The following is a 14,801-nucleotide window of genomic DNA, read 5'->3' on the forward strand; positions in this document are numbered from 1 at the left end:
GAACCAATTTTTTTCCAGTTTTGAATAATCTACAATTGCTGGAATTATAATATGTATATCTCCTTTTGGAATAGAAGACTTTCCAAACTCTATTATGCAGTATCAGGACATTAGGCAGCAATTTGACATGAATTTTTCAATTTTCAGAAAGTGAAATATAAAAGTTTAAGATTTCCAACAGTTCACTTCCTATTTATTAACAGTCAGTATGTTCTAAATCTGTCCTGAATAGGAATGGAAATTGCAGCCTGAGTAAAAGAGGATTTCCATTCCCATGAAAGAAGACTCCACATGTGGTAGGAACCGTGTAGCACTATGGATGTTAATGCATTACCAGTCCCCAGCATTCCTCATCGCTGGCTCTACTGGATTAATGTTACTGGGGCCGAATCCACATATGGGTTGTCTCCCAGCTCCAGTATTATCCTGCCCCTGTTTGACTCTGCTAACATCACACTCACCTGTTTAAATCCAAATTCAAACTGGTCTTGAAAGCCACAAAGTTCTCTCTCTCTCTAAAGCCACCTCGGTACAAAAGGACATTTCTAGCATGTCCAGATGTTCACTGTATCTAATTATTTTAGGTCACAAAACAACAACAGCTTCAGGTTTTCTCTCTGTATGCATAAACCTATCAATCTATTGCCTTTTTTTGTTTTCTGCTCAATCATACCACCCGCCTCTACTCCCTCACATTGGATTGCACCATGTAATTTCACCACCAGATCACAACTACTCATGCAATCCAAAGCAGAGTAGAAAAAACACACAGTAATGTATCTGTTTGATGTGACTTCTGCAAAATGAATTATTTTTAAAGGTTCCTGTCTCATTGTGATCCTGATTCTTCTAGAACTCAGGACTAACACAAAAAATGGATAGCAAGAAACTCAATTTCTTTTCAACTATATTTTCCACATTTAGTGTTGGAATTCAATCCCACTGCCCAAGTCTGCAGTTCTCAATGAGGAAGAGTTAGCTTTAGAATAGGCCAAGAGAAATCCCTCCCTCCCCCCCAACTCCTGAATGACAGTTGGAATATATCTATTTCTTCTCTCCTCTCTGATCTGTTCTCATTCTAATTGGTTGTGAAGAATGGATACTTTTGCAGGTTCATGCCTTTTGTCTTTGATTTCTATTTTGCATCTTGGTGTGTGCTGTGTGTATTGAGATCTCTCTCTGCTTGTGTGTCAGGAGAGGTGTAATGCCTGGAGATATTTCCCTCTTTTGAACCCTAGAAGAGATGGAGTTTAGAGTAGCTAGGACCCAGTTCCTTACTATTAAGAAATGTAGATACTATTTTTGTAAATAAACCTTTTGTGATTTTAAAGATTGAACTCTGGATCTTTGCCTCCTAAGCTCTAAATTCTTTACAGCCACATGGCACTTCACTCCTTGCTTGCTGTGAGCTGAATGCTCAACCATAAGCATCCTGGATATTTTTGGATGTTCTGCTCTTTTGGGCTAGTTTCTCCTAACACCCAGAAAATCATAAAACTTTGTTGGTAGTTACCTCTTTCTTTTAGAGAAATGTGCAATACTAGTATGAAGAACGTAAGCACAATTTTAAAAGGTTTACGCAGATTAAAAGCAGAAATATTTATTTTGGTTTCCTTCATTGGTTTTTTGGAAATTTTGGTTTATAAAATATAGAAATAGCCGACACTAAGCAAACATTTGAATTCCAATGTAACAAGTGACTTAATACTTGGGAGTATTAGCTTGGATACTGTTGTGCAATTAGGGGTACACGGGGATGAAATTATGCAGCTGGGTAGTGCGTTACAATCACACAATCTTTAGTGCAAACTCCGTTGTGCTTGTTTACATACATCTGACGGAAATTAATTACTGCGGTGTAGGGGGGAAAAACTCAAGCATGGGTTACTACGAGGCATTTCAAGTCCACCCCCTCCCCTTTCCTTGAGAAATATAGATACATGATAACTCTGGTCGTCTTCTCCATTCTCAGTGAAAACATGTCCAATGCTAAACCACATCCCACGTTCTGCCTCCTGTATGTACTTACTACATACTCATTTTCTCGTGCTACCAGTTCCATTTGAGGTACTTACTTGTATATTTTCAGTTCTCTGTATTTAATGGATGAGAGGCAGATTTTGTACAAAAGCCAGTAAATGAAGTGATAAGAAGCCAGGTCTGCTCTACTATGGCAACCTGGGGCAAAATGGGGGGCTATTGACCCCTATACTGGAATTCCATCAACATCCACATGCATTCCCTATAGCATGCCATGACTACGACCCAATTCCTTTAGAGGTCATGAAGCAAACACCTTGCATCGCATGGGCAGCTTCACCTCAGTTCCTTAGGGCACATGACATTGTCCACCTAATTCTAAAGATAAAATACCTGATCATCCACCCTGTGGCTGGTTCATTGATACACAGAAATTAAAATAAAGCTTCCAAGTCACCCACAAAGAACAAGGCAGGCAAAATTTTGCCTGAGTTCTAGATTCAACACCGATCAGGGGTACTCCTTTGGAAGTGTCCCTCTTTCATGATAAAATCTACAAAACTTCCATATGGCAAATCTTTTAGGAATCCACCACTAGCTGTACAATATACCTAAAAGACATGAATGTTCTAGCAATACACATAATTCCTTTACATGCCTTGGAAAGAGTCACATTTTTGGCTGAAGAAGTCTTAAATAATTTACAAATCATATAGATACCATTTACAGTTTAAGGCGCACTGAGGAAGTTGTATGTCACTATAAAAATGGTCTGCAACACAAAATGGACAGTAAGGCAGTGTTCCATTTTTCATCAGTTTCTCCTATGTTGAGTACCCCTAAGCGTACGAGTTAATGATTGCACAGTTCTCTTCCCTATGTTTGTTGTGATCAGTTTCTCGATATGAAGGTCAATAGCAAGTGCTATTCTCTCCAACAGTTTTTCTTTTTTTAAAAAAAATCTGTTACATCTTGTTACTAGCATAGAGTTCATCTATCTGGGACTGGAAGTATTTGCGGAGTTCAGGTCTTTTCGCCTTTAATGTCGGTGTGAGTAGGCCGTTCTCGATGGAAAACATTTCAGACTGAAGGGCAATGGCTTTGACCTGGAAAAAAAAAGTAACATTAAGTCCACTCTGCAAACTTTCTAGGAAGAAGTTGGCATATAAAAGTGTTGTCGAAGGCTTTCATGACTAGAATTACTGGGTTGTTGTGAGTTTTCTTCCTGATTCCTGTTGTTTTTTTTATTTACTGTCCTGATTTACCCAGAGAAGCCATTAAAATCCAAAAGCATGTGGACTATTTTAACAAAATGGAGGAAACCACAAAAATGAACAAAATCTGGCTAGCAGTATTTAAAAAACCTCTAAAATTAGGACAGTAAATAACTAACAACACTCAGAAAACAGAGGAACTCCAGACAGGAAACAATTGGGGCCAGCTAACACCTCCCAACAAAGGAAGCAGCCAGGCTTTGAAGCTGCAAGTCTATTCAATACTAATCTAGGTGGCCAATTACAACATTCACACTTGCCTCCAGCAGACAGGAGTCCCTTTTCCCACCCTGAACATTCCACAGATATATAAACCCTCCTTGCCTAGTTTCCAACAGACCCTACAACCTCTGAAGATGCCTGCCATAGATGTAGGCAAAATGTCAGGAGAAAATGCTTTTGGAACATGGCCACACAGCCCAAAAAATTCACAGCAACCCGTCATATAAAAGCATGCTAATTTTTAGAATGAGCAGAATCAGGTTACTCTATATGATTTCTTATGAGGTATGCTTGTATTTGTATTTTCTAAAATCGTGAGTATACTTAATATAAAATTAATACAGGTGAGTGAGATAAAGCACCGTGCAACAAAATTTGCCAGCCATTTATTCCTTTTCCATTTCTTATTAAATATACATAATGTATTAATAATCTATCACCATAGATAATACAGTAATACAAGCTGAAAAAGCAAGCATTTGGAATGACAACTGATGAAAGTCAGTAACAAAATTGCAAAAAGCAGGTTACAGCTGAATATTAGGAAAACAAAAATGGCCGCAGATGATTTATGTAATTATAAAGTGAGTGATGAAATTGTTAAAAATTGTTTACTTCTTGGCTCAGTCACCAATCAAAATGGACAGAGAACTAAGGCCCCTTCCAGACTGCCATATAAAATCCAGACTATCTTCTTTGAACTAGGTTATATGGCAGTGCAGACATATAATCCAGTTCAAAGCAGATAATATGGATTATCTGCTTTGATAATCTGGTTTATATGACAGTGTAGAAGGGGCCTAAGACATGGAAGGGTGGCAACGAAGACACTAGTTGAAAGTCTCAGGTAAGTCAAAGCTGAATTTACAGCATTTAACAACTACAGACACTTTAGAATCCTAATTAAAGGTAAAGGTAAAGGTTTCCCCTGATGTTAAGTCCAGTCATATCTGACTCTGGGGGTTGGTGCTCATCTCCATTTCTAAGCCGAAGAGCCGGCATTGTCCGTAACCTCCAAGGTCATGTGGCCGCCATGACTGCATGGAGCGCCGTTACCTTCCTGCCGGAGCGGTACCTATTGATCTACTCACATTGGCATGTTTTTGAACTGCTAGGTTGGCAGAAGCTGGAGCTAACAGTGGGCGCTCACTCCACTCCTGGGATTTGAACCTGCAACCTTTTGGTCTGTAAGTTCAGCAGCTCAGTGCTTTAACATACTTTGCCACCGGGGCTCTGAATAGAATCCTAGTTAGTGTTTGTAAATTATCTTCATGGATTAAAACCTAGGTGATTAATGCCTTTATTCATCAATAAATAATACTATGTAACATGATTTTTGTTCCTGGGTTACAAATTCCATTTCCTAATTGGGTCTATCATAAAAACATGGAAAAGTTTATTTAACTGCAAAAACTTTGTTTCTGTGAGACATTCTGCAATACATTTTTCTATAGTTTTTCCATGAATATCTCATAAGATATTCAACCAATTCAACATAGTTTGTGGCAGCCACAAAAACGAAGTTTCTGGAGTATAACTACTTTCAAAGCAGTTGAAATTACATTTTGAAACCAGGAACAGATTTTTTTTCAAATGTTTCTACACAGCATAATTAACCACAGTGGTTAAATTGGAAATTATACAGCTCAGTTGCAGAAAAATATTTCAGATCCTTACCTGTTCAAATGACTTTAATCCAAATTCTTTTCCAACATTCAGCATGTCTTCCAGAATGTAATTTTTGATGTCCTGTTGAGATCCAGAATTTAGAGTTACAGAGCAAGGAGATACATTGTTGAATCATTTGTATAACATCAATCAAAAACTTAGTGTATTTGATTTATTGATATGTAATCATATTTAATGATGCAGAAGAAGGTCACAAATACTAGAGTCCTACTTCTACATTTCCTCCATGCTTAATAGTAGTACATACAGCAAAACTACACCTCCTGGGGCTGAAGATGCTGAGGGCAAGACTAGAAGGTACAGGAATGTCCATCCTATACTAGTGGGTCTGTGGCTGAACATCTTGAGGGGCAGCTCTACTCTAGGTATCTCAGCTGCAAAATGTATTAATTGAGGGAGATAACTTTTGTTTCTGCTGCTCTGGAAACTAGGCACCTAGGACTCAGAGAAATGAGTTCAAACAACAGGAAAGGAAATTCCACGAGAACATTAGGAAGAACTTCCTGACCGTGAGAGCTGTTCAAGAGTGGAACTCTCTGTGTGGTGGAGGCTCCTTCTTTGGAGGTTTTTAAATGGAGGCTGGATGGCTACTGGTTGTGGGTGCTTTGATTGTGTTTTTCCTGCATCGTAGGGAGTGGACTAGATGGCCCATGTGGTTTCCTCCAACTCTATTATTCTATAATTCTATGATTTGTGGCAACCCTTACTATGAAATACCCTCCCAGGCAAGATTCTGGAAAAGATCATTAAGAAAGTGGTCTGCAAACACTTAGAAAGGAATGCAGTCATCGTTAATAAGCAACATGGATTTATATAGTGTCTAGATCCAGGGAAGCCATGCTTCCCCTATATGCTGTCTTGGTCAGTTCTGGGCACATCCATTGAAGGGAGATGTTGACAGGGTGGGAGGTGTCCAGAGGGGGGCGACTAAAATGATCAAGGGTCTGAAGAATAAGCCCTATGAGGAGCAGCTAAAAGAGCTGGGCATGTTTAGCCTGCAGAAGAGAAGGCTGAGAGGAGACATAATATCCATGTATAAATATGTGAGGGAAAGTCATCAGGAAGAGGGAGCGAGCTTGTTTTCTGCTGCCCTGGAGAATAGGACACGGAACAATGGCTTTAAACTACAGGAAAGGAAATTCCACCTGAACATTAGGAAGAACTTCCTGACTGTGAGAGCAGTTCAGCAGTGGAAATCTCTGCCTCTGAGTGTGGCGGAGGCTCCTTATCTGGAGGCTTTTAAGCAGAGGTTAGATGGCCATCTGTTGGGGGGCTTTGAATGTGATTTTCCTGCTTCTTGGTAGGGGGTTGGACTGGATAGCCTACGAGATTTCTTCCAACTCCGTGATTCTATGATTCCCCATGAAGAAATTGCTGGCAGTAATACTGCAACTGTTTTGGTGTCAGTTCAAAGATATTTTAATCTAGGCATTTATCTATTCTACTGTATTTGAGATATCCCACATGTATGTTATCTCTACATAATAACAGAAAACACAAAAATTCTGAGAAGGAATAAAGAAAATGAGAGATTGCTATAGTCCCAGATTAGATCCACCTACTTTGTTTTTGCATAGTTCTTCATATGATCCTGCCAATCCCTTTTTCTTAGCCCAGCCAGATAATACATCTGGATCCGGAACGACAATTGCTATTAAGAAAGCCTAAAAAAGAAGCAAGGGAACTTGGTTAAATTGCCCACTGGACCCATCATGTTTTTCATTCAAAAAAGCAGTGACAAGAATACAATAATAATACAACTTTATTTATACCCCGTCGCACCTCCCAAAAATGGACTCGAAGCAGCTTACAACTATGAAATAAAATGTATTAGATAATATAAACAAAATACATAACAGGAAGCAATCTTTATCACACTATAGAGCAGACAAAGATGCAGAAACCAGGTCATTCCCTTTTAATAATAATAATAATAACTTTATTTTTATACCCCGCCCCATCTCCCCGAAGGGACTCGGGGCGGCTTACATGAGGCCTAGCCCGATAAAACAATCAAATATCAATAACACAGCAATAAAAACATCAATATCAGTAAAAAAACCCAATCATTTTTCATCCCCAAACACTTATATTCAAACAAATTTATGATTTGGCTGGTGCCTAGATCATTTTGCTCTATCTACTGAGTTTTTTTTGTATTGAGTTTTTAATTCATTGTGACTGGCTTCAAGCTGGAAAGGCAAATAAAATATTTAAACAAAAAAACCTTTACTGAGAGTCTAAGGCCTTTGTATTTCAGACTGAACATTTATGGAAGAATGCTTCCTGTCTCTTTAAAAACTGATGGTGTTACTATGTACATGTCTAGTGCAGTATCAGTTTCCTTTCATTCATAGCCAAGTGCACACATTAGTATCAGCACAAACATAGACCTATTTGCTTCTCTAATGTAGCTGGCAATAAAGCCTTTATTCTAACTCTAACAGTGTCTGGAGACGAAAACATATTCAAGATTTTTATTTTGAAACATGTCCTAAAGTTCCATTCTAAATATATCAGGTAAAGAGACACATACCTGTAAGCTTTCACCATGGACAAAAACTTGAGCAACAGGTTCACTCCTCGAATAGATATTTTCTATTTTTTCTGGTGCTATATATTCTCCCTGTGCAAGTTTAAATATGTGTTTTTTCCTGTCAATTATCTTTAGGGTACCATTCTGAAACGCAAGAGGAAAGTTAGCCAACTTCAATTCATTAAAACCCATTTTTTTAAAAACAGCAAATTCATATCATTAACTAAAATCCAGTGTGGGGCTGCTGTGCTGCAATGGGTTAAACCCTTGTGCCAACTGAACTGCTGACCTAAAGGTTGGCAGTTCGATTCTGTGAGATGAGGTGAGCTCCTGTCTGTCAGCACTAGCTTCCCATGCAGGGACAAGCCTCCCGCATGTCCCCCAGACAATGTCTTTGTAGATGGTCAATTTTCTCACACCAGAAAACAACTCGCCTCAATTAACTTCTGACACGATAATAATAATAATTTTAAAAAAAACTAAAATCCTGTGCAACATAAAAATGTGAGTTCTGTTCAGAAGCCTAGTAGATAATGCATACAATGAATCATCAGATTTAGGCAAGGCAAAGACTTTATCTGAATACTTTAGGCAGATTATGTCCCTACTAGATTATGTTATCAGCCTATATAAACCACACTGCAAAATAAATATGTACCTGTGTACATGCATGTCAAAGAAGAGGTGTTTTGGTAAGAAGGAAGTAAACCTGTTGTTTAGATGGGACTTAAGACACCATCGAGTTTGCGGATTGGGTTGAGGAAACAAAAGAGTAACTCCCTCACAACACAAAGGTTTGCTTACCGGTAACCATTTACCAACATCTCCAGTGTGTAACCAGCCATCTTTGTCGAGAGCTTCTGCTGTCTTTTCAGGGTCCTTCAAGTAGCCTTTGAATACATTTGGCCCCTTTACACAAACCTGAAATAAAATTTGATGTGCACTCTGTAAATGTTTGCAAAGGAATGATTTTTCACTACTAATTGTTGCAAGGTTAAGTAGGAAACAAGAAAAGGTTCATGTTTCTACTGCTAGTAGACTTCATCAAGAGTTCACTCTAATCTTATTATTTATTGATATTATGAAATTAGTTGAACTCTCTGAGATCAGAATCCAAAGTAATTAAATTGGATGGTGAGCCCTCTCCCTAACTGGCCTCCAAATGTGTTTTTTTTAAAGATGTTTATTTATAAAGATGTTTACATACTGCCTTTGAGCACCTCTTCCATAAGTACCCTCAAGGTGGCTTATAACAATACCAGAAAATATAAGAAAGCAAAATGAGACTGTAGAAACAAACCAAAGATAGCACTATTAATAGACAAATTAAACCTGGTAAAATATATATTGTCTTCACTGCCCACATAAGACAAAAACCACTATGGTGACCACAACAATTATTGAAAGTAGAGATGGTTACATTGCAAAACCCGAGGCATAGTTATGTTGTCATGGATCTGGGTTAGAATCCCTGAATAATTTCCATTTAACAAGGGCAAAATCTACCTTGAGAAGAGAAACAGACTAAGATTTTGAGAGTAAAAGATGTGCATGATCAAAATGTTAGTTTTCATGCTGGTGGAAACCTGCTTCAATCTTTATATCTTATCAGAGAATTTACGGGCTGCTTTTATAATGATAACAACAATAAATATTGTAATTATTACTATCACTATGTCCATCTAGAAGTCTAGTAAAGTTCATATCAATCAGTCAAAATAATAATAATAATAATAATAATAATAATAATAATAATAATAATAATAATAATAATGTGATTAATGTGAAGCTGGCTCAAGCTTCCAAACAGACCTTTTTACCTTTTTAAAATTGAAATATATCATCACATGTTTATATATTCTTCTTTCATATACATAAGCATTTTGCTGTTTTCATATTATCTAGTTGAGTGTGTACAATATAATAGATGAACATTAAAATTTATTTTTGAAAGACATAGAATATTATGTTGTATACTTTCAAGTCATTTCAAACTTGGACCAACTCTAAGCATGAAATGAACTGAAAAGATGCAACCCGTAGGATGAGGTTTTCCTTGGCAAAACTTATTTAGTCTCTGAGAAAAGATCACTCAGTGTGTTTCCATGGCTGAGTAGGGATTCAAACCCTGATATCCAGAGTTTTAGTCCAATGTTAAACCATTACACCATGCTAGCTCTCATGCAGAATGTATTGTCTTGAAAACACTTTAGTGTACACAGGACTCCTGAATGCTGGCAATTGCCACTTCCTGGATTTAAGGTGTCACTTACCTCACCCTCTCCTTTGGCTGCAAAATAATTCATTTCTTCTACATCAACAAGTTTTAGGAAATTGCAAGGCATTGGGGAACCAACATGACCTATTAATTGAATAAAATGTGTCTTTAGGTATAGAAGGATACCTAGGATAATATCATCATCATCACCATCCTCACATTAGTTATACCCCACTTTTTCTTTCCACAAAGGAGACTCAAAGTGGCTTTTATAGTCTTTTTATAGTCCGCAAAGAGACTCAGGTACCAAGCTTTTATAGTCTTCAGTTTACCAAAGGAGTATGACCATTCCTTAGATGACACTATTTTTAAATGGTGTTTTCCAGTTCCAAATTTAAAGACTTCTTTGAGTTTTCAGAAAAGCAAGGACAGAACAAATAATGGTACCAGTGTGCAAGGTGCAGGTAATATCTTCTTATATTTTAAATTTTAAAAGTCTGTTCTGATTTCTTGCCCAAAGGTTTACCCATGAGCATCTAGTTTTTCTTCTTCTTCACAACTACAATGAGAAGCATAGGACCTGGATAGCACATTGCTACATTCATAAAGGAATCTCCATGGTTGCTAAATGATGCAACCATGGAAATTGCCATACAAATCTTTATTGTTCAGTACACATTCACATGTATCCACATATTTTACTTGCATTTTGAAAAGTGTCTTGTATGTTTAATAGATTAAAGACTCGTTTGCATTATAACAGGCAGATTCTATACTGGCAACTGCAATATACATATAATAGCTATTCTTCACTGCTCATTCAACTCTTTTAAATAAAAAATGCACAGAAAATCTGGCCCATTAGGAGTAGCTAAGGGGGGAAAAAGCCACCTGACACCTAGACCTGGATGCTAAGGTTTATTTTAGATACAGGATGATTCCTGAACTCGTACAGAGATCATACGGTATCTAAAATAAGCCTTCACATTTTAGATATTTTCTAGGTCTTACAGCTGATTTCAACAGAAGTTACAATAGAGTTTTGCTGAAGGACTTAGTAAATTCCTAAAAAGATGTATTTTGTCAGATGCATGAAACTCTGGGAACTAGTCTAAACAGGAAGTAAACAGAAAGTGACTTGATAAAAAGTCTCTCTTTAGGAAGAATACTACTCAAGGAATTTTCCAGTGAGACTCCATGGTACCTTTCAACATAAATTGTTTATTTCAATCTGCCTCATGATTATCTCAGAAAGCCTGGGCCTCTCTTCAGGTATAAGCTATCCTGCTCTCAGGTGATGATATATTCTGCATCACTTGGTTTATGAGATCACTAATTACTTTTTCCCTTGCCACACATAATTAATAATTACTTGGTTAGTGAATCATATGTGGCAAGAATTATCTCTAGGGATTTGATGGGGATGTTCCTAATCTTCTCCACTACCTTTTGAAAATATCACTTAATCCCAACTCAATAAAACAAGTACTTATGAGCAAATGCATTGTGTAATACTGCATTGTGTAATACTGGCAGTCCAACATCTGGGGACCCATGGCTGGAAACCACTGGATTAGCCAAACCAAACAATAAGACTCAATTATTCCAGTCAGTCTAACACAGAATTGCTTTCCAAGTCTAATACACTTATATTTTAAAACTTCTTCAAAATGACTATTTCATACTTGAGAGACCATGCTATCTCATCCTATTTTACAATGTTTTAAAAATAAGTTACAGAAGTCCTACCGGCAGTCCAGTCACCAGGTAATGTCAAGGAGCACCCAGCAGTACATTCTGTCTGTCCATAGCCTTCATAGAACTGTTAACAGGAAATGTAAGTTAATCACTGTATTTTTCCATAAGGATCTCTCACCTGATATAAAATTATTTTATTGTTCCCATAACACATTTTGAAGAAGGTTATCTCCAGGATAGCCTTGTGCAAAATTCCTGAACACCTTTTGTACTCAAGGAACATCAGCCATCCTGTTTTTCCAGCTTTAAAAAACCTCTAGTAAAAATTTCATACAGAATAGTTTCCAGGTAGTAATCAGCACAAGCTGTTCTGGCTCAACTGTAGTTCTTGAAGCTTAATTGTAAACAGACAATGAACTCCTGATTCAACACTGTAGTCAAGGATGAGATTACTAAATCACAGAACTATCAATCTCTCTTATAGAGATGCATCTGGAATAGATGCTTCCCAGCATTATTTATTTATTTAGTTATTTATTTTATATACCTCAGGGAGAAGAATATAGTATAGTATAGTAGGCAATACACGCATAGCAGAGGCTATTGAATTCCAGTAAACTAATTGGAAAGTAAGTTCATACATGAACAAGCAGCATATCTGAGAAATTGCGCTTAAGTTTAAAAGCTAGGGGGCCCCTGGTGGCACAGTGTGTTAAAGTGCTGAGCTGCTGAACTTGCAGACCAAAAGGTCCCAGGTTCAAATCCCGGGAACGGAATGTAAGCCCCCTGTTAGCCCCAGCTCCTGCCAACCTAGCAGTTCGAAAACATGCAAATGTGAGTAGAGCAATAGGTACCGCTCTGACGGGAAGGTAACGGCACTCCACGCAGCCATGCTGGCCACATGACCTTGGAGGTGTCTATGGAGATGAGCACCAACCCCCAGAGTCGGTCTTAACGTCAGGGGAAACCTTTACCTTTACCTTAAAAGCTTAGAACCAACAGTAGAGTCATAACTCCATATTTGTGGTTTTGATTTTTGCAGATCTGATTATTCATGGATTTGACTAAAAATATTCTCTCTAGGTCCTCCAGTGAGACTCTAAGGTCAGCTTCCTCCAGAGACATTTGAAGATCTAGAGATCTCTAGAAAAAACACCTCTCTAGGAATCTGTGTCCTCCCATGTAATTTTATAACCTACTTCTAGCAGATGTTGACTACAGAGCCATGCTGGAACACCTAGAAATTCCCAGAGAGGTGTTACCTTGGGTAAAAAATTAGCAAGTTCTTTATTTGTGTTTTTCTCCACACTTTCATGGGCATCCTGTGCCCATAACCCCAATAAATGTGGAGGGATGATTGTATTTTAAAACAATCTTGTATTAGGAAAGATAGTTCTTCATGACCTCCACAATGAGCAGAACATGAGCTTGTAAATCTGATTCCCTGTCCTGTCCTTGTTCTACAGAAAATCCTCTCCCTCTTTCCTCCGGCTGAGATTGGGGTTTTATTCTTTCTCATTTGAACTTATGGCATTAAACAAAGTATGACTTTTATACTTTTGACATAAAGAGCTTTAAAGTAGTTTTACAGAAGACATTGACTGGCCCTCCAAACACTGTCCAATCGCACCTGACAGCCAAGAGCTGCTCTTAGGAATGTCAGCACGTTTGCCGAAACAGGAGCTGCTCCTGTAATCATAAGCCTCACTTTGCCACCCAGATTTGCCTAAGGAGAAAAGGAAAAAGGGTCACATGATACTTTTACTCCAACATTTTTTAAAAATACTACAGTTAGTGTGACTTGACAGACGATACATGTTTGCAGAAGAATATTCAAATGAACGTTTAACTAGATGGGAGCCTACTTCTAATTGCAGACACAAATTGACTCTCTATATCTACAGATTCTGTATCCATGGATTAAATCCCACACAGCTTGAAAATATTCCAAAAGGTACCCTTGATGTTTCCATTTTATATAAGGGACATCATTTTACTATGACACATTAGCACTTGAAGCATCTATGGATTTTGATATCCACAGTGGGTCCTGGAATCAAACCATAGCCAATACTAAGGGCTCATTTCAAAAGCATAGACTGAAAACCACAACTGTGAAGAAATTAATTTTTTCCTGTTTCAGCTTACTATTTACTACCAAAATCAAGTGGTCTTTGCAATTAGTTTCAAATAAAGTAGCCTTAGAAATGAGGGTCTTGCACAATTTGTGGCAAGTAGTATTTTCGCACCAAATTGGGTGAGGAAGGGCATAACAAAGATAATATATGTTGTAGTACTAAGAGAGAATTAAGAGTGAAATGCAAAGCCAATAGGCCAGTTCTATTTGCAAGGCATTCGTTGTGGAGCAATTAGGGGCCTTTTCTCTCTCATACATGCTCACATCCTCAGTACGGGACATCAGCAAAATAATACTTTATTAAAATTACAGTTCATAACTATACCAGGACCTACAGTATGGACTACCTCCTAAAAATTAAGAGTTTTGTACTGCAAGCTAAAAATGATCAAATAAATTGAAAGGAAACCCTCAGATCTGAGTAAAAGTGAGATTTCGTGGCCTCATTTCACAAGATTTTAATGCACAAGATTCTACCCAACATCACTAGATCCTTTACAGAACTGAACAAGACAAGCATCATGTGACAATGCATGCTTCTTGTGTTTTCCATCTGAAAAATGTGTATGTGACCCCAGGTAAATAGATAATATATAATATAAAATAGGTATATAAAATCAAACGTATTGATAATAAATCAGAATTTGCAAGGCTTGCTAAATACAGCTGAAAAAATTCTGCAAAGTCCACTATAAATGGGTGACATTTTGAAACTTTTTACTATTGCCAATTTTTTCTGACCCCAGCCCTGAGATAAGGGGACCACATTTGGGGTTGCGACCCACAGTTTAAGAAGCAGTATTGTAGAAGACTTCTGTCATGTTTTAAGAGATGTTAAGAAAAGGATTCTTCAGAAAAGGACCAAAGTCCGGGTTTTTCATGTAAAATGAATAGTTTTGTTCCCAGAATCTACACATAGACGTATGGGAAGACCTAGACAGATGCTACTATTTGGATTAAATAACACTGAGCTAGAGAACTAATCTGGCTTGGTATAAAAACTTTTCCAACATTCTAAAAATTACAGATTTTTAAAAATGCAAAGCA

At 37.6% G+C, this 14,801-nt stretch overlaps 1 protein-coding gene across 3 annotated transcripts in view; it reads right to left on the reverse strand.

Moving 5' to 3' along the window:
* Positions 1 to 1,584: 1,584 nt before the first annotated feature.
* acsl1 (acyl-CoA synthetase long chain family member 1) overlaps positions 1,585 to 14,801 on the reverse strand; it is a 50,045-nt gene continuing 36,828 nt past the window's right edge. For all 3 annotated transcript variants that reach the window (XM_008111814.3, XM_008111813.3, XM_062981413.1), the window contains exons 14-21: positions 13,248 to 13,343; positions 11,669 to 11,741; positions 9,975 to 10,063; positions 8,506 to 8,622; positions 7,702 to 7,845; positions 6,728 to 6,829; positions 5,154 to 5,225; positions 1,585 to 3,086 (exon numbers count right to left, since the gene is read on the reverse strand). In XM_008111814.3, coding sequence (XP_008110021.1) covers positions 2,946 to 3,086; positions 5,154 to 5,225; positions 6,728 to 6,829; positions 7,702 to 7,845; positions 8,506 to 8,622; positions 9,975 to 10,063; positions 11,669 to 11,741; positions 13,248 to 13,343 — 834 coding nt within the window. In that variant the 3' untranslated portion in view covers positions 1,585 to 2,945. The remainder of the gene's footprint in view (positions 3,087 to 5,153; positions 5,226 to 6,727; positions 6,830 to 7,701; positions 7,846 to 8,505; positions 8,623 to 9,974; positions 10,064 to 11,668; positions 11,742 to 13,247; positions 13,344 to 14,801) is intronic.

This window comes from Anolis carolinensis, chromosome 5, assembly GCF_035594765.1.
Source record: "Anolis carolinensis isolate JA03-04 chromosome 5, rAnoCar3.1.pri, whole genome shotgun sequence".
Lineage (NCBI taxonomy): Eukaryota > Metazoa > Chordata > Lepidosauria > Squamata > Dactyloidae > Anolis > Anolis carolinensis.